Raw genomic sequence first — 22,923 nt, 5'->3', positions numbered from 1 at the left:
GAATTTACTCTACTGAGCTTCAGCCTACAGATAATTAACTGTGGTTATGAATGAGAGGAATAATTTAAATTGCCTCAGCAAGACTGTATATATTGAATGCTCTGTGCTCTGTTCTCTCTTATTCCCCAAGTAATGGCTGTTCTCTCAAATATTATGGTTTCCATTCCAAGATGACTCCTCTACTATTCAGTTCTTCTTCATATTGAAACTTGTAGGGATTTTTTTAAACGTTGCTCTTTTCATTTCCCGTGTACTTGTTTGTGAGCTTTTTCTCCTATTCTAGAAAATAGTCATTACCCACTATCTGGAAAACTATCTTTTAATCTTCTGATTAAAGATTGTTTAATGATAATGCCTAGTTGTTTGGCTAGTGGCATGTTTTTCTTTGATTTAACCCTGGAGTTTCTGCATGGATTTATAATATGAGGTTCTTTTTTTTTTTTTTTTTTTTTAACATTAGATAGGCATGAAGCCTTCGTCTCAAAGCTGCATGTGTAGTTACTGTTGAAGCAATGCCTACCTAATTTGACAGTCCTGGTGTGTTTAAAAATTTTTGAGTTTGCAAATAATCGTATTAAGTCTACTGATGGAGCCTTCGGGCAGTGAACAGTTATTTGAGGACCCTGATCCTGGAGGCAAATCCCAAGATGCAGAGGCCAGAAAGCAGACAGAATCAGAACAAAAGTTGTCTAAAATGACCCACAATGCTTTGGAGAACATTAATGTGATTGGCCAAGGCTTGAAGCATCTCTTCCAGCACCAGCGCAGGAGGTCATCAGTGTCTCCACATGATGTGCAACAAATTCAGGCAGATCCAGAACCCGAAATGGATCTGGAAAGCCAGAACGCGTGTGCTGAGATTGATGGTGTCCCCACCCACCCCACAGCTCTGAATCGTGTCCTGCAGCAGATCCGAGTGCCACCCAAGATGAAGAGAGGGACGAGCTTGCATAGTAGGCGGGGCAAGCCAGAGGCCCCAAAGGGAAGTCCCCAAATCAACAGGAAGTCTGGCCAGGAGATGGCAACTGTTATGCAGTCCGGCCGACCCAGATCTTCATCCACTACTGATGCTCCTACCAGCTCCACTGTGATGGAAATAGCTTGTGCTGCTGCTGCTGCTGCTGCTGCGTGTCTGCCAGGGGATGAGGCATCTGCAGAACGGGTAAGTCTGTTAGATTATCTGTTAACTTATTGTTCTTTGTATCTAGGACTCTGCAAACTTTGCTTTGGTGACTAAAAAGAGGTATCTCATCAAGTACCTCAAAGTTGTGGCAAAAGATAGTTTCCCTTTTCATTAAATAAGTGAGTTGAATAATAATCAGTATAGCTAATAATGAATGCTTATAATTATATTCCTATTTGCTTCCTAACATATTGCTATATTTTATTTATTTTATCCTTTTGCTAAAACCTTCAGTATACTTCATGTGCTCTTCATGTATTATATTAAAAGGCTCAGTTTTATGGCAGAGGAATAAAGATGCTTTGTTTGTTCTTGTTGCTTTAGTTTTACACATGAACTGGCTTTCTTAATATTAGTGAAGATAATGAATAAAGTTCTGGTATCTGGGTTTGTGCTTAGCATGGGAATATACTAAATTGCTTATAATTTCATTACACACTGTACCACATTATCAGCATTCAGTATACATTTTGCTTTCTACAGTAGAACGTATGCATTCTTATCATTTACTCTTTTTTTTTAAATTTTTGAATTTTATTTTTTTTTATACAGCAGGTTCTTATTAGTCATCAATTTTATACACATCAGTGTATACACATCAATCCCAATCGCCCAATTCATCACACGACCATCCCCACCCCCCCCGCAGCTTTCCCCGCTTGGTGTCCATATGTTTGTTCTCTACATCTGTGTCTCAACTTCTGCCCTGCAAACCGGCTCATCTGTACCATTTTTCTAGGTTCCACCTACATGCGTTAATATACGGTATTTGTTTTTCTCTTTCTGACTTACTTCACTCTGTATGACAGTCTCTAGATCCATCCACGTCTCAACAAATGACCCAATTTCATTCCTTTTTATGGCTGAGTAATATTCCATTGTATATATGTACCACAGCTTTATCCATTCATCTGTCGATGGGCATTTAGGTTGCTTCCATGACCTGGCTATTGTAAATAGTGCTGCAGTGAACATTGGGGTGCATGTGTCTTTTTGAATTATGGTTTTCTCTGGGTATATGCCCAGTAGTGGGATTGCTGGGTCATATGGTAGTTCTATTTTTAGTTTTTTAAAGAACCTCCATACTGTTCTCCGTAGTGGCTGTATTAATTTACATTCCCACCAACAGTGCAAGAGGGTTCCCTTTTCTCCACATCCTCTCCAGCATTTGTTGTTTGTAGATTTTCTGATGATGCCCATTCTAACTGGTGTGAGGTGATACCTCATTGTATTTTTGATTTGCATTTCTCTAGTAATTAGTGATGTTGAGCAGCTTTTCATGTGCTTCTTGGCCATCTGTATGTCTTCTTTGGAGCAATGTCTATTTAGGTGTTCTGCCCATTTTTGGATTGGGTTGTTTGTTTTTTTAATATTGAACTGCATGAGCTGTTTATATATTTTGGAGATTAGTCCTTTGTCTGTTGATTTGTTTGCAAATATTTTCTCCCATTCTGAGGGTTGTCTTTTCGTCTTGTTTATGGTTTCCTTTGCTGTGCAAAAGCTTTGAAGTTTCATTAGGTCCCATTTGTTTATTTTTGTTTTTATTTCCATTACTGTAGGAGGTGGATCAAAAAAGATCTTGCTGTGATTTATGTCTAAGAGTGTTCTTCCTATGTTTTCCTCTAAGAGTTTTATAGTGTCCGGTCTTACATTTAGGTCTCTAATCCATTTTGAGTTTATTTTTGTGTATGGTGTTAGGGCGTGTTCTAATTTCATTCTTTTACATGTAGCTGTCCAGTTTTCCCAGCACCACTTATTGAAGAGACTGTCTTTTCTCCATTGTATCTCCTTGCCTCCTTTGTCATAGATTAGTTGACCATAGGTGTGTGTGGGTTTATCTCTGGGCTTTCTATCCTGTTCCATTGATCTATGTTTCTGTTTTTGTGCCAGTACCATATTGTCTTGATTACTGTAGCTTTATACTATAGTCTGAAGTCAGGGAGTCTGATTCCTCCAGCTCCGTTTTTTTCCCTCAAGACTTCTTTGGCTATTCGGGGTCTTTTGTGTCTCCATACAAATTTTAAGATTTTTTGTTCTAGTTCCGTAAAAAATGCCATTGGTGATTTGATAGGGATTGCATTGAATCTGTAGATTGCTTTGGGTAGTAGGGTCATTTTCACAATATTGATTCTTCCAATCCAAGAACATGGTATATCTCTCCCTCTGTTGGTATCATCTTTAATTTCTTTCATCAGTGTCTTATAGTTTTCTGCATAGAAGTCTTTTGTCTCCCTAGGTAGGTTTATTCCTAGGTATTTTATTCTTTTTGTTGCAGTGGTAAATGAGAGTGTTTCCTTAATTTCTCTTTCAGATTTTTCATCATTAGTGTCTAGGAATGCAAGAGATTTCTGTGCATTAATTTTGTATCCTGCAACTTTACCAAATTCATTGATTAGCTCTAGTAGTTTTCTGGTGGCATTTTTCGGATTCTCTATGTATAGTATCATGTCATCTGCAAACAGTGACAGTTTTACTTCTTCTTTTCCAATTTGTATTCCTTTTATTTTTTCTTCTCTGATTGCTGTGGCTAGGACTTCCAAAACTATGTTGAATAATAGTGGTGAGAGTGGACATCCTTGTCTTGTTCCTGATCTTAGAGGAAATGCTTTCAGTTTTTCACCATTGAGAAAGACATTTGCTGTGGGTTTGTCGTGTATGGCCTTTATTATGTTGAGGTAGGTTCCCTCTGTGCCCACTTTCTGGAGAGTTTTTATCATAAGTGGGTGTTGAATATTATCAAAAGCTTTTTCTGCATCTATTGAGATGATCATATGGTTTTTATTCTTCAATTTGTTATTATGGTGTATCACATTGATTGATTTGCGTATATTGAAGAATCCTTGCATCCCTGGGATAAATCCCGCTTGATAATGGTGTATGATCCTTTTAATGTGTTGTTGGATTCTGTTTGCTAGTATTTTGTTGAGGATTTTTGCATCTGTATTCACCCATGATATTGGTCTGTAATTTTTTTTGTAGTATCTTTGTCTGGTTTTGGTATCAGGGTGATGGTGGCCTCATAGAATGAGTTTGGGAGTGTTCCTTCCTCTGCAATTTTTTGAAAGAGTTTGAGAAGATTGGGTGTTAGCTCTTCTCTAAATGTTTGATAGAATTCACCTGTGAAGCCATCTGGTCCTGGACTTTTGTTTGTTGGAAGATGTTTAATCACAGTTTCAATATCCTTCCTTGTGATTGGTCTGTTCATATTTTCTATTTCTTCCTGGTTCAGTCTTGGAAGGTTATACCTTTCTAAGAATTTGTCCATTTCTTCCAGCTTGTCCATTTTATTGGCATAGAGTTGCTTGTAGTAGTCTCTTAGGATGCTTTGTATTTCTGCTGTGTGTTGTAACTTCTCCTTTTTCATTTCTAATTTTATTGATTTGAGTCCTCTCCCTCTTTTTCTTGATGAGTCTGGCTAATGGTTTATCAATTTTGTTTATCTTCTCAAAGAACCAGCTTTTAGTTTTATTGATCTTTGCTATTGTTTTCTTTGTTTCTATTTCATTTATTTTTACTCTGATCTTTATGATTTCTTTCCTTCTGCTAACTGTGGGTTTTGTTTGTTCTTCTTTCTCTAGTTCCTTTAGGTGTAAGGTTAGATTGTTTAATTGAGATTTTTCTTGTTTCTTGAGGTAGGCTTGTATAGCTGTAAACTTCCCTGTTAGAAGTGCTTTTGCTGCATCCCATAGGTTTTGGATCATCGTGTTTTCATTGTCATTTGTCTCTAGGTATTTTTTGATTTCCTCTTTGATTTCTTCAGTGATCTCTTGGTTATTTAGTAACGTATTGTTTAGCCTCCATGTGTTTGTGTTTTTTACGTTTTTTTCCCTGTAATTCATTTCTAATCTCATAGTGTTGTGGTCAGAAAAGATGCTTGATATTATTTCAGTTTTCTTAAATTTACTGAGGCTTGATTTGTGACCCAAGATGTGATCGATCCTGGAGAATGTTCCGTGCGCACTTGAGAAGAAAGTGTAATCTGCTGTTTTTGGATGGAATGTCCTATAAATATCAATTAAATCTATCTGGTCTATTGTGTCATTTAAAGCTTCTGTTTCCTTATTTATTTTCTTTTTGGATGATCGGTCCATTGGTGTAAGTGAGGTGTTAAAGTCCCCCACTATTACTGTGTTACTGTCGATTTCCTCTTTGTAACTGTTAGCAGCTGCCCTGTGTATTGAGGTGCTCCTGTGTTGGGTGTATATATATTTATAATTGTTATATCTTCTTCTTGGATTGATCCCCTGATCATTATGTAGTGTCCATCCTTGTCTCTTGTAACATTCTTTATTTTAAAATCTATTTTATCTGATATGAGTATTGCTACTCCAGCTTTGTTTTGATTTCCATTTGCATGGAATATCTTTTTCCATCCCCTCACTTTCAGTCTGTATGTGTCCCTAGGTGAAGTGGGTCTCTTGTAGACAGCATATATATGGGTCTTGTTTTTGTATCCATTCAGCAAGCCTGTGTCTTTTGGTTGGAGCATTTAATCCATTCACGTTTAGGGTAATTATTGATATGTATGTTCCTATGACCATTTTCTTAATTGTTTTGGGTTTGTTTTTGTAGGTCCTTTTCTTCTCTTGTGTTTCCCACTTAGAGAAGTTCCTTTAGCATTTGTTGTAGAGCTGGTTTGGTGGTGCTGAATTCTCTTAGCTTTTGCTTGTCTGTAAAGCTTTTGATTTCTCCATCGAATCTGAATGAGATCCTTCCCGGGTAGAGTAATCTTGGTTGTAGGTTCTTCCCTTTCATCACTTTAAGTATATCATGCCACTCCCTTCTGGCATGTAGAGTTTCTGCTGAGAAATCAGCTGTTAACCTTATGGGAGTTCCCTTGTATGTTTTTTGTCGTTTTTCCCTTGCTGCTTTCAGTAATTTTTCTTGTCTTTAATTTTTGCCAGTTTGATTACTATGTGTCTCGGCATGTTTCTCCTTGGGTTTATCCTGTATGGGACTTGCTGCGCTTCCTGGCCTTGGGTGGCTATTTCCTTTCCCATGTTAGGGAAGTTTTCGACTATAATCTCTTCAAATATTTTCTCTGGTCCTTTCTCTCTCTCTTCTCCTTCTGGGACCCCTATAATGCAAATGTTGTTGTGTTTAATGTTGTCCCAGAGGTCTCTTAGGCTGTCTTCATTTCTTCTCATTCTTTTTTCTTTATTCTGTTCCACAGCAATGAATTCCACCATTCTGTCTTCCAGGTCACTTATCCGTTCTTCTGCCTCAGTTATTCTGCTATTGATTCCTTCTAGTATAGTTTTCATTTCAGTTATTGTATTATTCATCTCTGTTTGTTTGTTCTTTAATTCTTCTAGGTCTTTGTTAAACATTTCTTGCATCTTCTCCATCTTTGCCTCCATTCTTTTTCCGAGGTCCTGGATCATCTTCACTGTCATTATTCTGAATTCTTTTTCTGGAAGGTTGCCTATCTCCACTTCATTTAGTTGTTTTTCTGGGGTTTTATCTTGCTCCTTCATCTGGTACATAACCCTCTGCCTTTTCATCTTGTCTATCTTTCTGTGAATGTGGTTTTTGTTTCACAGGCTGCGGGATTGTAGTTCTTCTTGCTTCTGCTGTCTGCCCTCTGGTGGATGAGGCTATCTAAGAGGCTTGTGTAAGTTTCTTGATGGGAGGGACTCTTATCATTTGCTTTTTTTTTTTTTTTTTTTAATTTTTATGTATTTATTTATTTATTTATGGCTGTGTTGGGTCTTCATTTCTGTGCGAGGGCCCTCCTCCAGTTGTGGCAAGCGGGGGCCACTCCCCATCGCGGTGCGCGGGCCTCTCACCATCGCGGCCCCTCCTGTTGCGGAGCACAGGCTCCCGACGCGCAGGCTCAGCAATTATGGCTCACGGGCCCAGTCGCTCCGCGGCATGCGGGATCTTCCCAGACCAGGGCTCGAACCCGTGTGCCCTGCATTGGCAGGCAGATTCCCAACCACTGCGCCACCAGGGAAGCCCCATTTACTTTTTTTTTTTTAATTATTTTATTTTATTTTATTTATTTATTTATTTACGGCTGTGTTGGGTCTTCGTTTCTGTGCAAGGGCTTTCTCTAGTTGCGGCAAGTGGGGGCCACTCTTCATCGCGGTGCGCGGGCCTCTCACTATCGCGGCCTCTCTTGTTGCGGAGCACAGGCTCCAGACGCGCAGGCTCAGCAGTTGTGGCTCACGGGCCTAGTCGCTCTGCGGCATGTGGGATCTTCCCAGACCAGGGCTCAAACCCGTGTCCCCTGCGTTGGCAGGCAGATTCTCAACCACTGTGCCACCAGGGAAGTCCCCCATTTACTTTTAATGAACAGTTTTTTTTGGTCTGCCTGGAAGGAGAGCTAAGCATAACAAATTTAGGGGGAACTCCATTCATATAACTCTAACTTCATCTCTCAGTTATGGTTAATTGAGGCACTAATCTCAAACTGTTTCAAACTAGGGTTTGAAAACTCAGATACATGTAGCTAGGTACGTAGTGACAATGAGTGAACTCAAGTGTTAGAGGCTTGGATGGACTGAAGAAAGAGTATGTGCCCTGTCTATGGGACTTCCCTGGTGGCTCAGTGGTTGAGAATCTGCCTGCCAATGCAGGGGACACAGGTTCGAGCCCTGGTCCGGGAAGATCCCACATGCCGCGGAGCAACTAAGCCCGTGCGCCACAGCTACTGAGCCTGTGCTCTAGAGCCCACGAGTCACAACTACTGAGCCCATGTGCTACAACTACTGAAGCCCGTGCACCTAGAGCCCGTGCTCCCCAACAAGAGAAGCCACTGTAATGAGAAGCCCGCGCTCCGGAACAAAGAGTAGCCCCCGCTCGCCACAACTAGAGAAAGCCCACATGCAGCAACGAAGACCCAACGCAGCCAAAAAAAAAAAAAAAAAAAGAGTATGTGTCCTGTCTAAAGGGATAGTGTCTTCTTAGCTTTAGCTGATTGTTTTAATTTAGGACTGTGAGCCCAGTCTTGCCAGGGCTTCTGAATTTTCAAGAGAGCTAGAAAGTTAAATGAATAATCTCTTGATTTTTAACATACTGTGCAAGCCAAAACAGAGCACATTTGTGGGTGAGGTCTGTCCCTTAGTGTCACCATCTTGCTATCTTTTGGCTTTACTTTTATGTATTCCTTAGGGCTTTTATGATAGTAAATCACTTTCATTCTGTGTCTGCTTCTGGCACTAGTAAGTTTATTTTACAGCATATTTAGCCTAGAAATCTAAATATTGAGTCTAGGACCTTTAAACCTCTCCTATCTAAAGAAGACACTAGCGGCTTCCCTGGTGACACAGTGGTTGAGAATCCGCCTGCCAATGCAGGGCACACAGGTTCGAGCCCTGGTCCGGGAAGATCCCACATGCTGCGGAGCAACTAAGCCTGTGCGCCATAACTACTGAGCCTTTGCTCTAGAGCCCGCGAGCCACAACTACTGAGCCCGTGTGCCGCAACTACTGAAGCCCACACGCCTAGAGCCCATGCTCCGCAACAAGAGAAGCCACCACAGTGAGAAGCCCGCGAGCCACAGCAACTGAGCTCGTGTGCCGCAACTACTGAAGCCCACATGCCTAGAGCCGTGCTCCGCAGCAAGAGAAGCCACCGCAATGAGAAGCCCGCGCACCACAACGAAGAGTAGCCCCCACTCTCCGCAGCTAGAGAAAGCCCGCATGCAGCAACGAAGACCCAACAAGCCAAAAATAAATAAATAAAATAAATTTAATAAATAAATAAATAAAATAAAAAAGACACTAAAAAGAAACAAACAGATAGTGGACAGTAAATCACTTTAAGAAGTTAAACGTGTCAGAAAAACAGATCCACCAGAATAACAGAATCATCAGAATAATGATTCACTTCATTAAGATTAAAAGTATTAATGAGGAAAAGTAGCATATATTTATGCTATAATTCAAGTAAAAAGGACATTTGATCGTCAATTATGCAATCTACTTGGCAATACAAACTAACAATGTAATTGTATAATTTGTCTTAATCTGTACCAGAGAACATTAAGAAATTTATTGGTAGTGATCCTAGGATTACAGACTTTTATGTTATAATGAAAGAGCATAAGTAAAGCTTATTGTATGCATTTATATTGTTTTGAAAACTTCATAGAAACAAAGCCAAGGGAGAATCTTTTTTCATAAAATTGTTTTTTTTAATGTTCTTTGTCAACTTTACTGACATATACTTCAATAAAACCCAGTAATTTTAAGTGCGCAGTTTGATTAGTTTTGAGAAGTGAATAGTCATGTAACAGCAATCATGGTATAGAACATCTCCGTCACCCCAGGATGATTTCTTATGCTCCTTTGCTGTAAGTCCTCTGTTGTCTAACCAACCCTTGGCCCCTGGCAACCACTGATTTGCTTTCTATCACTATTGTTTTGCCTTTTCTAGAATTTAATGTAAATGGGATCATACAGTGCATAGTCTTTTGTGTTTGGCTTCTTTCACTTGGCATAATGCTTTGGAGTTTCAGCTATGTTCTTGCATCTTTTTATTGCTGAATAGTATTCCATTGTGTATCTATTTGTTTATCCATTCACCAGCTGATGGACATTTGGATCATTTCCGTTTTCTGGCTGTAATGAAATAAACTGCTATGAACTTTTGGATATAGGTCTTACAGACAGTCAGTAAAAGTTTTTATTATCAAAAAAATTATTTAAAAAGGTACGTACTTTGAATATTTTATTTTATTTTTATTTTTTAATTTAATTTAAATTTTTTTTGGCTGCACTGCGTGGCTTGTGGGCTCTTAGTTCCCTGACGAGGGGTTGAACCCGGGCCCCGGCAATGAAAGCACCAAGTCCTAACCACTGGACTACCAGGGAATTCCCTTATTTTAAAAATTTTATTGAAGTATATTTGAATATTTTATTTTAACTTAAAACTAAGGTTGTCTTACATTTTATTTTCCTTTTTAAATTGAACTATAGTTGACAAACAATATTATATTCGTTTCAGGTGTACAACACTGTGATTTGACATTCACATACATTATGAATTGATCAACCACAATAAGTTAAGTAACCACCTGGCACCATACAAAGTTATTACAATGTTATTAACTATATTTCCTATGCTGTACATTACATCTTCTTCACCCATTTTGCCCGCCTCCCCACCCTTCTCTCCTCTGGCAGCCACCAGTTTGTTTTCTCTATCTATGGGACTCTCTGTCTTGTTTTTTAGGTTCCACATATAAGTGAACTCACATGGTATTTGTCTTTCTCTGACTTATTTCACTTAGCATAATAGCCTCTAGGTCCATCCATGTTGTTGCAAATGGCAGGGTTTCATTCTTTTTTATGGCTGAGTAATATACCATTGTGTATATATCTTCTTTATCCATTTATCTATCAGTGGACACTTAGATTGCTTCCATATCTTGCCTATTGTAAATAATGCTGCAGTGAGCGTAGGGGTGCATATATCTTTTCAAATTAGTGTTTTCATTTTCTTTGAATAAATACCTAGAAGTGGAATTGCTGGATTGTATGGTAGTTCAATTTTTATTTTTTTTGAGGAACCCCCATACTGTTTTCCATGGTGGTTGCACCAATTTCCATTCCCACCAATAGTGCATGAAGGTTCCCCTTTCTCCACATCCTCGCCAACACTTGTTATTTGTTGTCTTTTTGATGATAGCCATTCTGAGAAGTGTGAGATGATATCTCATTGTGGTTTTGATTTGCATTTCCCTGATGATTCGTGATGTTGAGCATCTTTTCATGTATCTATTGACCCATCTGTATGTCTTCCTTGGAAAAATGTCTTTTCAGGTCCTCTGCCCATTTTTTTAATTGGATTGTTTGGTTCTTTGATATTGAGTTGCGTGAGTTCTTTATATATTTTGGATATTAACCCCTTATTGGATATATCGTTTGCAAATATATATTTCCATTCAGTAGATTGTCTTTTCGTTTTGTTGATGGTTTCCTTCACTGTGCAAAAGCTTTTGAGTTTGATGTAGTACCATTTGTTTATTTTTGCTTTCATTGCCCTTGCCAGAGGAGACAGATCCAAAAAAAATACTGCTAAGACTGATGTCAAAGAGCATAACGTTTTAAAAACATAAATCTACTATTGGACTTCTGTTCCTTTCTTGTACTCATTGTATAGACTGTAATTTTTAGTTTTACTTTTTATAAAGTGGAGTGATAACTTAATGACACTTGTGAAGCAGTTGGGGTCCGAATCTTAGGTTTTAATAATCTCTTGAAATATCTTGCCCACCTTAAATTCATTTTTTTAAAAGCAGCTTACCTGTATTGAGTCTTAAAGTGCTTTACTTAGTTTTCATAGAAACAACAGCCCTTTTTCTACTCATATCTGATTGGTTTATTTAGTATTTAGTTAAACTATTATAATGAGTGTAAGAAACTGATATGGGAGCAAGATATGTATGGAAGTACTAGCCATGAACATTGATTCTCATGAAGGCATAAAGTCCACATGTCTTTTGAAGAAAACAGAGAGTTTAAGAATAATATGACAAGTTGGTTAAGTAGAGATTAGTCTGGATAACTTCTACTCTGCTGTATCTTAGTATGTGAGATTGATCATTTCGAATTCTAAATATTGGCTCCTCTATTTTTATATCTTTTTTTTTCTCTCTTGACTCAAAGTTCTGAGTATGAAAATGTTTCAGTACTGGTTATAAACATTTAAGTACACTGATGTTTCTGTCCCATGGAGTTAATATCATTCTTATAGACTTGCACATGCATGTAACCATGTGCACACACAACCCGAAGACAAATGTTGAGTTGATTTTCAAGTGTATCCATTGTGCTTGAAAGCTACCTGCTTTTGCCTTAGCCATCTGCCACATAACCAGTCTAGTTTTAAAATTAGATTCTTGGCCTTTAAGCTCGATTCCTTTTTTAAAAAAAAAAAAATCAGATTTGGCAAGTATTTATTTGTGGCTAATATGTGCAGACCATGGCTTTGACCTAATATTGGAAATGGGACCTGGTTGGAACAGTCATGACATGTTGAATACAAAGGTTCTGTATTCCCTTTCTTTTCAGGTTTACTAATGTCAATCTTTTTCTCACAGAAAAATCTTATTGACAAATTCAGTCTGCTACAGTACTTATATATACTTGGTCAAATTACATTATTTAAAGGATCATCTTTAAATTCACAAAGGCAGATTGATATAGTCATGAGCAGTTTTATCTATAAGTGCTTTGTGATTTGAAAGTTAAAAAGTTAATTTTTTTGAATTCGAAAGAAATATGCCCAGTGTAGAAAACTTTGAAAATACAGAAAAATAAAAGAAGAAAAAAACTATTGCCAATATTTTGGTGTTTTTTCTCAATATATTACTTACATATGAAAAACATATAGAAGAAAATTTAAATTTATTTAGTTTTATTAAGATTAACATTTTAAGATAAAACCAGAATCTTATTAAATGCACAGTTTTTTTTGTTTTTTGTTTTTCTATTATTTTTGATTAAAGTTCTATCATGAGCATTTTTAGATACTTATAAATATTCTTTATAGATTTTTACTGACTGCATAATAACATATTTTGTTGTAATGCCATAATTTGTGTTAACCATTTTTAGATATTCAGTTGGAGATGGAGAAATGAATATATTTAAATTTTCAATATAATTTCCTTTATGTAAAACTATATGAAATATTAATCAAGAGATATTTAGGAGTACCTAGTGGTAGTGATAGTGATAGGCTACCATTCGTCTTGTGCTTATTATGTGGCAGACAGTGTGTTTACACTAGTTATGTAATTTTCTCATTAATTCTAAAACAGCCCTCTCTTTTGTATTTTCCCTTTTTTGTTGATGAAATAACAGAGGCATAGAACAGTTAAGTATGCCATGAGTTCACAGCTAGCATATTTCCAACTAGAGTGTTTCAGAACTAAAATAATAAGTCTAGGCCATTTATATTTTGATTAGATATGTTTTAGTAACTGCTGTGTGCTAGACACTATCTGATTCGAAAACTCTTTTATCATACCAAACTCTCTCTCCATTTTTATGTATTGGGCATTGGTCAGAGGAATCTGGGAAAGCTTTGAATGAAGGGCAACAGGATTTTGTTGTGGATAATAGGGAGTAAGGATATCCTCTACGTTAAAGACGTTTTGGAATAAAACTAGTGTTTTCTTAGTAAACTTACAGTCTTTCAAGGTATATTATGGACTTGAACAATAAGGCCTGTGACATTTTGGATGATATGTTGAGAGAATGCCTAGTGTCCACAGGGCTTGCAAGACAGGCGCCAGGTCTTAGCTTTGTATCCCTCCGAGCACCTAAAAGGACAACATTTTACACACAAACACCTCCTGCAGAAATAGCATTTTAGGGTATTTGCTAACTAATGAGCAAATCCTCTTCTCTGTCTACATCTTAAGTGTTGTGTCCTTCTAAGTTTTAACCATAGCCTGTACCAGTCTTTTTACTCCTTTGTGAACTTAAATGCTTCCACAAAATTTTGGTCTCCAACCTGACCAATCCTATATGATCTTCAGAATTGGTTATTTATCTGTTAGTTGTCTGCATAGACAGTTCAAACTCATCATTTACAAATTTAAATTCATCATCATCATCTCTCATAAACCTTTTTGCCTTCTAGTGTGTTTTTTGTCTCAGTTGTTTCAAAACTTGAGTGAATACAGTAAAAATTCCTTTGGACACTAGTTGAAAATAAGATTGCCGTGCCCCATTCCCAGAATTTCTGATTTAGAAGATCTGGTATGGAGCCTAGAAATGTGTATTTTTTTAAAAAATAAATAAATTTATTTATTTATTTATTTTTGGCTGTGTTGGGTCTTCATTGCTGCGTGCGGGCTTTCTCTAGTTGCGGCGAGGGAGTGCTATTCTTCGTTGCAGTGCGTGGGCTTCTCATTGCGGTGGCTTCTCTTGTTGCGGAGCATGGGTTCTAGGCTTGTGGGCCTCAGTTGTGGCATGCAGGCTCAGTAGTTGTGGCTTGCGGGCTCTAGAGCGCAGGCTCAGTATAGAAACGTATATTTTTAATCAAGGCCTCAGATGATTCTAGTGCAGTCAGCCCATGAGTTTGAGAATTACTGGATCTGAATTTCTGGAGCCACCAGTCACCCAGGTTGGCAAGCTTTGAGTTATCTGGACCCCTCCTACTCTTTAATCACATGATCCCCAAGGTTGCCCCCATTCTCCATTCCTAAATCAGTGTCCTAGTTTAGGCCTTCATTCATCTCATTGCCCTTTCAAAACCTTTCTCCATGCTGCGCACAGCTTGTGAGAGCTGTCTAAAATCAAAACAAATCATTGTCATTTCCACTGCTTAAAAACCCTTCACTGGCTCCATCATTTCCTGAGGCATATGTTCCTTGAAATGACATGCAAGACCTTCCATGATTTAGCCCATGTGCACTTCTTTACCTCATACCACTCCCAGCTCATACAGCAAGTAGCACTCCTTTCCCATACTTTTTATTCTTCCTCTAAAGTTTTTCGTATTTCCATATTTTGGCTTATGCTTTCATTCAGTCATTCATTCAGCAAACATATATTGATATGTTCTAGGCACTGTGGATACTGTGATAAACAAAAACAGATGTGAGCCTTACTCTCATGGAGTTTATTATCAGATGGGTACACATATTAAATAATCATTTGGCGAATTCCCTGGCGGTCCAGTGGTTAAGACTCCGTGCTTCCACTGCAGGGGGGGCGGGTTCGATCCCTGGTCGGGGAAGTAAGATCCTGCATGCTGTACAGTGTGGCCAAAACAAACAAACAGACAAAACTAAACTAAAAAAAAATCATTCAAACAAATCTAAATTTTCAACTGTGACAAGTGCTACTAGAGCCTGTTATTGGAACATTTGACCTAGTTAAGGAAGTCAGGGTATACTTCCATGAGGAAGTGACAGAGATCTATAGGATAATCTGGGGTAATTAGGTGATGGAGTGAGAACTGCAGGTGCAAAGGTGCTAAGATAGAAGGAAGTTTACTGAGTATGAGGGATAGGATGGCAGGTGTGTACGTCTGTGTGTGTGCACATGGACGCACTCAGTGGTTAAGTCTGGAGAGAGAGATAGGAAGCAGTTCATACAGAGGTTTGCAGAGAGTGTTAAGGGGTTTTTCTCTACCTAAGAGGAATGAGTAGCATCAAAGCATTTTAACACGTTATTGACTGGGCGATTTTTGCAGAAACTAACACCTGGGGCCATAATACATCTCTGGTCAAAAATGTGTTAAGCAAGGGGGGGCAGTTTCAACTTTGTGATTAGAAAATATCACTATGCTTATAGCATGGAGAATGGATTGACTGGGTTCAGGTGGAATGCAGGTAGATGAGCCAGAAGGCTGTCGTGTCCAGGTGAGAGATGACAGTAGTTTGGATCAAAGAAGTGATGGTGGGAGTGGAGAGAAGAATTACATAAGGGCAGGAGTGTGTCTTATTCATATTTGAATTCCCCATGCCTAATACTTTGGCCCTTGGATTATTTGTTTGATGAATTAGTAGTAAATAGAGATAGGGAGCAAGACAGGATGTCTAATTAGTGAGTTTGAGAATGTACATGGATAAGTTTCTGAAATGGAGTAAGCTTTCATTCAGTTATTCATCAATACTTATTAAATACATACTATGCACTAGGCAATGTTCTAGGTGGTTAGAATACACCAAAAAATGAAACAGGCAAAAATTTCTGTCCTTATGGAGCTTACTTTGTATTGAAGGAGATAGCATACAATAGATATAATAAATGAATGGTATGTTATGTTGGAAGATGATAAGTATTACGGAAAAAAAGAACAAAATTAGACTAAGATAAGAGATCAGGAGTGTGTATAGAGGGGAGTTGAGTTGCAGTATAAAGTAGGATGATAAGGGTAAGCCTCTCTGAGAAGGTAACATTTGAGTGAAGACTTGAGATGAAGGAGTTAAGTCACGAGGCTGGCCCTCTGGGGGATAAGTACTTAGGCAGATGAAGTAACTCCAGGGTGGGAGTTACTCCAGCCTGCCTGACATGTCCAAGGAATAGCAAGGAGGCCAGTGAGGAAAAGCTGAGTGAGCAGGGGACAGTAGTAAGAGATGGGGCCAGAGAGGTCACAGGTAGCCAGATCGGGTAGGGCCTCAGATATTGTAAAGACCTTGGCTGTACTCTGAATGAGACAGGGAGCCATTGGAGGGTTTTGAGCATAAGGGTGATATGATCTGACTTACCTTTTTTTTTTTTTTTTAAACATCTTTATTGGAGTATAATTGCTTTACAATGGTGTGTTAGTTTCTGCTTTATAACAGTGAATCAGCTATACATATACATATATCCCCATATCTCCTCCCTCTTGCATCTCTCTCCTACCCTCCCTATCCCACCCCTCTAGGTGGTCACAAAGCACTGAGCTGATCTCCCTGTGCTATGCAGCTGCTTCCCACTAGCTATCTATTTTACATTTGGTAGTATATATAAGTCCATGCCACTCTCTCACTTCGTCCCAGCTTACCCTTCCCCCTCCCGGTGTCCTCAAGTCCATTCTCTACGTCTGCGTCTTTATTCCTGTCCTGCCCCTAGGTTCTTCATAACAGATTGCCAACAAACACATGAAAGAATGCTCAACATCACTAATCATTAGAGAAACGCAAATCAAAACTACAATGAGGTATCACTTCACACCAGTCAGAATGGCCATCATCAAAAAATCGACAAACAATAAATGCTGGTGAGGGTGTGGAGAAAAGGGAACCCTCTTGCACTGTTGGTGGGAATGTAAATTGATATGGAGAACAGTATGGAGGTTCCTTAAAAAACTAAAAATAGAACTACCATAGGACCCAGCAATCCCACTACTGGGCATATACCCTGAGAAAACCATAACTCAAAAAGAGTCATGTACCACAATGTTCATTGCAGCACTGTTTACAATAGCCAGGACATGGAAGCAACCTAAGTGTCCATCGACAGATGAATGGATAAAGAAGATGTGGCACATATATACAATGGAATATTACTCAGCCATAAAAAGAAATGAAATTGAGTTATTTGTAGTGAGGTGGATGGACCTAGAGTCTGTCCTACAGAGTGAAGTAAGTCAGAAAGAGAAAAACAAATACCGTATGCTAACACATATATATGGAATCTAAAAAAAAAAAATGACTTACTTTTTAAAAAGGATCACTGGCTGCTGTGTGAATAGACTGTAGGGGTCGAGGGTGGATACTCAGAGGACCTGTTAGGAGTCTGTTGTAGAATCTAGGCAAGAAAGGATGATACTGAAAGCAGGGTCTTAGCTGCCTTAAATAGAGCAGTCATAGAGATCAAAGCAAGAGAATAACAGTGGTCAGTTTGAAAGATTTTGAAAGTCCCAATAGTATGTCCCTGGAAGGCAAGTGCAGTTAATTAGCAGTATGTCAAGAAAGGGATTCTCTATGAAGAAAAGAATAATGAGCTTTGATGTAGATTTTATGCAACATCATAAAACATTTTAGAAAAACTACTAAATTATTGCAGCAGAGGCCCAATGAAAGAATCAAAATTTAAGGAGTTGGCAATTGAATACATGTTTTCACGACAGTAGGTTAGAGATAGGTCATGTTTTGAAGCAATGGTAAGATTCGTAGTCGTTCAGAAGTCAAGTATACATTTCATGGTGTAAATTGAGATTATTTAAGTAAATGCTTTGAAATTTCAGAGTAGTACAGTTGACCCTTGAACAAAGTGGGAGTTCAGGGTGCCAATCCCCCACCCAGTTGAAAATCCACATATTGCCATCTCTGCATCAAAAACAAAGCAATTGATATAGAACGAACTTATGGTTGGGAGGGAGGGAAGGGTGGGGCGGAGGGATAGTTGGGGAGTTTGGGATTAACATGTTCACAGTGCTATGTCTGGAATGGATGACCGACGGGGACCTACTGTGTAGCACGGGGAATTCTGCTCAGTTTTGTGTGGCAACCTGATTGGGAAAAGAATTTGAGGGAGGGAAAACGATTTGTAAAGTGTAGAACTGCCTAAAAAACCAAAACAAAACAAAAAACCCCAAAAAACCCCCAAAGGAGTTGATAAATTACTCACCCAAGGACAGGAAGCTGAAACAGTTTGGTTTGGATAGAATCCGGACTCAAACCCTAATTCTTTTGAATTCACTATTGTGATCTCTAATCAAACACAAACTTTCCCCCCACACTTAGCTAAAGATCTGTAAGATGAAAATACAGGTGCTATATTTATTGAAAAAAATCCACATGTAAGTGGACCTGTGCAATTCAAACCCATGTTGTTCAAGGGTCAATTGTATATAAATGTGCCACAGTATTAGGCTAGTGTTACGTTTAAAGATAACGTGGTGACATCAGGGGAGAAATGGACAGTAGAGTTAGAGGAGAAAGGAGGCCTGCTAATTCAGAGTAGTTTAATTTGGTTCAGTTCCCTCAAGTTTTTGTATATTGTAATTGTTGTTTTATGATGAGTCAAACTTTTAAACACTCAGGTTGCTTGTAACATTATAAAGCCAGATTTTTTACCTCATTCTCAAATAGAAGAGTGTAAAATAATTGATTAAAATGTGCTTGATTATAATGGAAAATAGTGTTAAAAAAAAAAAAAAAGCTTCTGTCCTTGATTTGCCATTTACTAGCAAGTGATTTTAGGCAAGTCACTTAACTATCTCCAGTGCTCCTGCCCATTTTTTTCTTTGTTTATGATGTGGAATATGAAAAATTGTATACATGAAAGTGCAAACCTGGTTAAGCATACTAAAGGCTTTCATGGTGATATCTCAGTTTAGATGCTCTTGTGTTATATCTTTTATAAAATACCATGGGATCAGAAATGTTTCCCCCCTATGTATGTTTGTTCATACATTTGTTCAGTATTGTTTATAGAGTGTTTGACCTAGCATTATTTTAGGTTAGGGATCTGCAGACTTTTTCTGTAAACAGTCATTTAAATATTTTCGACCGTATGGTCTGTCTTGCAACTACTCAACCATGTCGTAGCATGAAAGCAGTCACCCATAATATGTAAATGAATGGGCATGCCTGGGTTTGACTGTGGTGAACAGTATCTGGGCCTTGGCCCATACTTTGCCTACCACAGTTTTAGGTGCTAAGAATATATGAGTGAATAAAACAGACAAAAATACTCGCCCTGGTGAAGTTTAAGAGGAGGTAAACAAAACATATAAGTAAAATGCACAATATGACAGTTGCGAAAGAAGATAAAGAATTCTAGGGCAGGAAATTTTAAGCAGAGTGATCGGGGAAGACCTCACTGATACGTGAGCAAAGACCTGAAGGATGTGAGGAGATAACTAGGGAAAGAGCAGACCAGGCAGAGGGAAGAGCAAAGGGGAAGGTCCCAAAGGCCTGTACTATAAAGAAATTTTACTGAAATTGGATTTTGGGGGGCATTGTTAAGGGGAGAAAATGATAATGCACATCAAGGCCGTAAGTCATAGCCTCCTGTCTACATGTGCCAGATGGGTGAGGAGCAATACTTAGAATAGTTCTTACTAATGAGAATTTGGTCTGTTTGCATTATTTAAACTTATGTTGTATGGTTTAAGTGTTAGTACTTTTCATCTTGTTAAAAAACAAAGTTCAACTGAGCAAATTTAAGGATCTTACTGACTTTATTCAACGATTCATGAATTGGAGAGCATTCAGTCTAAGCAAATAGAAGGAACTCTGAAGAGCTGTACAGAATGAAAGACTTTTATAGGCCGAAGGGAGCAGGAACAAGGAAGTTATACTAGGCAAAAAAGTATATTGCTTATTGCTAGGTTACTTTCCCTGTAGAGGATGGCAGGGGTTACCTAACTAATGCTGATCAGGCAATTCCTGATTGGCTGGTTTGAGTCCATTTCTGGGAGAGACAAAACTGTAATTTAGTTCTCAGTTTGACGATGTGAGGATTAGCATAAGTGACTCCATTTGGGGCCTGTTGTCTTGTTTTTAACAAGCTTACTGTGCTTAGATGTAGCTTTTAGAATAGTCATGTCAAGTTGCCTAGTCTAAGGTGTAGTTTCAGGTCACTCTTCTAAAGTGTATTTGTCCTCTTTCTCATTTTCTATTTATGTACATATATGAATACACACAAATGTTTATACTATTCAAACACATTTCTAAATATGTAAATTAAAATTATCTTTTTTATTAAATGGGACCTTTCTTTACAACAGATACTTTTATCCCACCAATAATTATCCCTTAAGTACTCCTCAGTTGGAGATTGGCACTTTGAGAGAGATGAGAGCTACATATAAATCATGTTACAACCTTATTTTCAGAGACCTCACAGTCTTGTTGGGACAGCAAGATTTATGTAAGTGGCAATTAAAGAAGCAGTGTGATGTGGTATAATCAAGCCCAGAAGTCAGGAGCCTACAGTTTTGGGTTCTAAGAATGCCTTATTTCTGTTTTTTTTATATCATCGTGACCTTAAACAAATTAAATTCTCTAGGTTTCATTTCCTTCATTTTCAAGATGAGGTCATTGTACTAAATAATATTTAAATTTACTTCTAATTTGAAAATTAGAAGCAGGATAAAGTGATGACATGTTTACAACTGAGGTGGTTGATCCAATCACTGTAGGCTCTACTTGGCCACCTAGAGGGCTGAGGCTACTAATATCTATAGCATATTATAACCCTTTCTTAGCAGTTAAAAGCTTTGTTAGAGAACACTATATAATCAGCTGTTACTGAAATTAAGGACAGTAGAAGTTCCTAGAAGGGAGAGATAAGTATGGGGTCAAGTTGTTGACAGGGGCTTTATAGAGAATGTGCTTCTTGGAGATGTTTTAGGAGTATGAAGCACACTCAGTATAGATCTTCTCCATTGTAAGACAACACAATACATGCAGATTTCACGTTTCAAAATAGCTGAGATATGCTTTAAAAAAGAAGAATCAATTCCTCTTTCTTCTCCGCCATCCTGTGTGCGGTTGAATTTGCTCCTTGCCGTGTCTTCTCACAGACTTTCAGGGTCACGTGATTCCTGGCCAAGAAACAAAAGCAGAATCGTCCCATTCCCCAAAGGATTCGAATGAAAGCTGGTAATAAAATCAGGTATGTCTCCAAGAGAAGACATAGGAGAAGAACCAAGCTGGGTCTGTAAGGAGCCCCGCACATGAGATGGCACACATATTTATGCTGTGTCAGGGTCACTTGCATCTTACCATATCACTCTGAAAACATCACTACCATCAGAACAGCTGGATGTATTTTATTGGGAAAATGATTTTTCTCTTTGTGTCAGTGTTTCTGCACTAGTGTTTGGCTCAGTAATAAATATGTGAGACCTTTACAAAAAAAAAAAAAAAGAAAAAGAAGAAGAAACCCCAATTGTGAGCCTCTCAAGAGCTAGGACCATGTGCTAATTATCTTTTATTTATACCCCACATAGAACCCTAGGGCCTAACCAGTATGAGGACCAGTAAGAAATTAGAGGAAGTAATGAGAGATAAGATTGGAAGAGCATATGATTATATATAGCTGATTTCTAAAATTTCAATTTAGGGTAGAGGTCTTTGATTTAGCATAATGAATGTGAAACAATAATTTTGATGATGTGATTGGATATAGGGACCCCTCATTATATATTTTTGAAAGGGGGGTTGCGTGTTGAAAATATCATATTCGATTTTTTTAAATAGTTATGTTCAAGGTGGAATGAAATAAGAAAAAAAAAAGCTGAGGTATCAGGGAGCTCAGCTAAGAAGTTACTGCCTTGTATTATAAGCATGCACCAACTTCTAAGACAACATTCAAGTGTGAAGGGAAACTTTGAGGTTAGTGATCCTGGTTCTCTATTTAAAGGTTAGGATCACTTCAGAGCTCACTGTATCACTTTCCTGTTTATAGATGAATTTAGAAAAAGTAATATACCTTTATTAGGCTGCAGTTAGGGAAGTTTTGTGGGCTGCTTTCAGTTTGGACAGAGAGGGATTTTTTTTTTGCCACTTTAATATTTAATTTTATTATTCATGATGGCTATTACATCTGTTTGAAGATCCATAAAATTGAGTTTCTACCCACTGGGAAATAAATGGGCTATTTAAAACCATAGGCCACAGACAAATCTCCTGAGGTGCATGAGAGCACATTTCTCTCAAGAAAGGGAATTTTTTCGTAATGCCTGGCTGAATCTGGAAATTAGAGAAAAGAGGAAAGGGTTGAGGCAGGCAGGTAAGGTAGAAGGAGAGAGGTAGGATTACTCTTCCTGTTGTAATTCCCACTTTGTGGTAGCTAGGAGCCCAAAATGTTGGGATGATTTCACACTGAATAGTCTGAACTACCTTTGATAGAATCATGGTTTCCAGGCCTACGTGTGGATTTTCCATGCAGTGGGACTACATAGTTGTGGGCAGGGCTCAAGGGAAAGGCACCACCTGTCACCTTTCTCCTGTACTGGAGGTCCCATGCAGCACCGCCCCGGCTGCTCACATGGCCTCCGGGCTGGCACCTCAGGAGCAGCAGGAGCAGCAGGAGCTTCAGACTTCTTTCCCCTCGGCTCGTATCTCCACAAGGTGGAGTCGGGCCCACGCAGGCCCGGAAGGGCTTCCCAGCTGAGGCCAACACTGGAAAAGGCATGCAGAGTTTGGCACCCGCTGCTGTCTCGAGTTCATCTTTGAATTACCTCTCAAAAACCCATTCCTTCTCATTCTTACTCAGTAACAAATAATTTGTAGACTTAGAATTTGTGAATTACCCAGCGTTTATAAATAAGGAACTCTGTGCTCTGTGGTAAATTGCACCAGGATGACATTCTGCTCTGTTCGAATG

At 38.5% G+C, this 22,923-nt stretch overlaps 1 protein-coding gene across 2 annotated transcripts in view; it reads left to right on the top strand.

Annotated features, from left to right (window-relative positions):
• Positions 1 to 471: 471 nt before the first annotated feature.
• The window catches only part of TMCC1 (transmembrane and coiled-coil domain family 1), a 169,540-nt gene continuing 147,088 nt past the window's right edge, over positions 472 to 22,923 (top strand). For both annotated transcript variants that reach the window (XM_061197311.1, XM_061197310.1), the window contains exon 1: positions 472 to 1,162. In XM_061197311.1, the coding sequence (XP_061053294.1) occupies positions 587 to 1,162 (576 nt within the window). In that variant the 5' untranslated portion in view covers positions 472 to 586. The remainder of the gene's footprint in view (positions 1,163 to 22,923) is intronic.

The sequence above is a fragment of the Eubalaena glacialis genome, chromosome 7, assembly GCF_028564815.1.
Source record: "Eubalaena glacialis isolate mEubGla1 chromosome 7, mEubGla1.1.hap2.+ XY, whole genome shotgun sequence".
Lineage (NCBI taxonomy): Eukaryota > Metazoa > Chordata > Mammalia > Artiodactyla > Balaenidae > Eubalaena > Eubalaena glacialis.
Note: the sequence above shows the minus strand (reverse complement) of the source record. Positions and strands in the feature narration are given on the sequence as shown.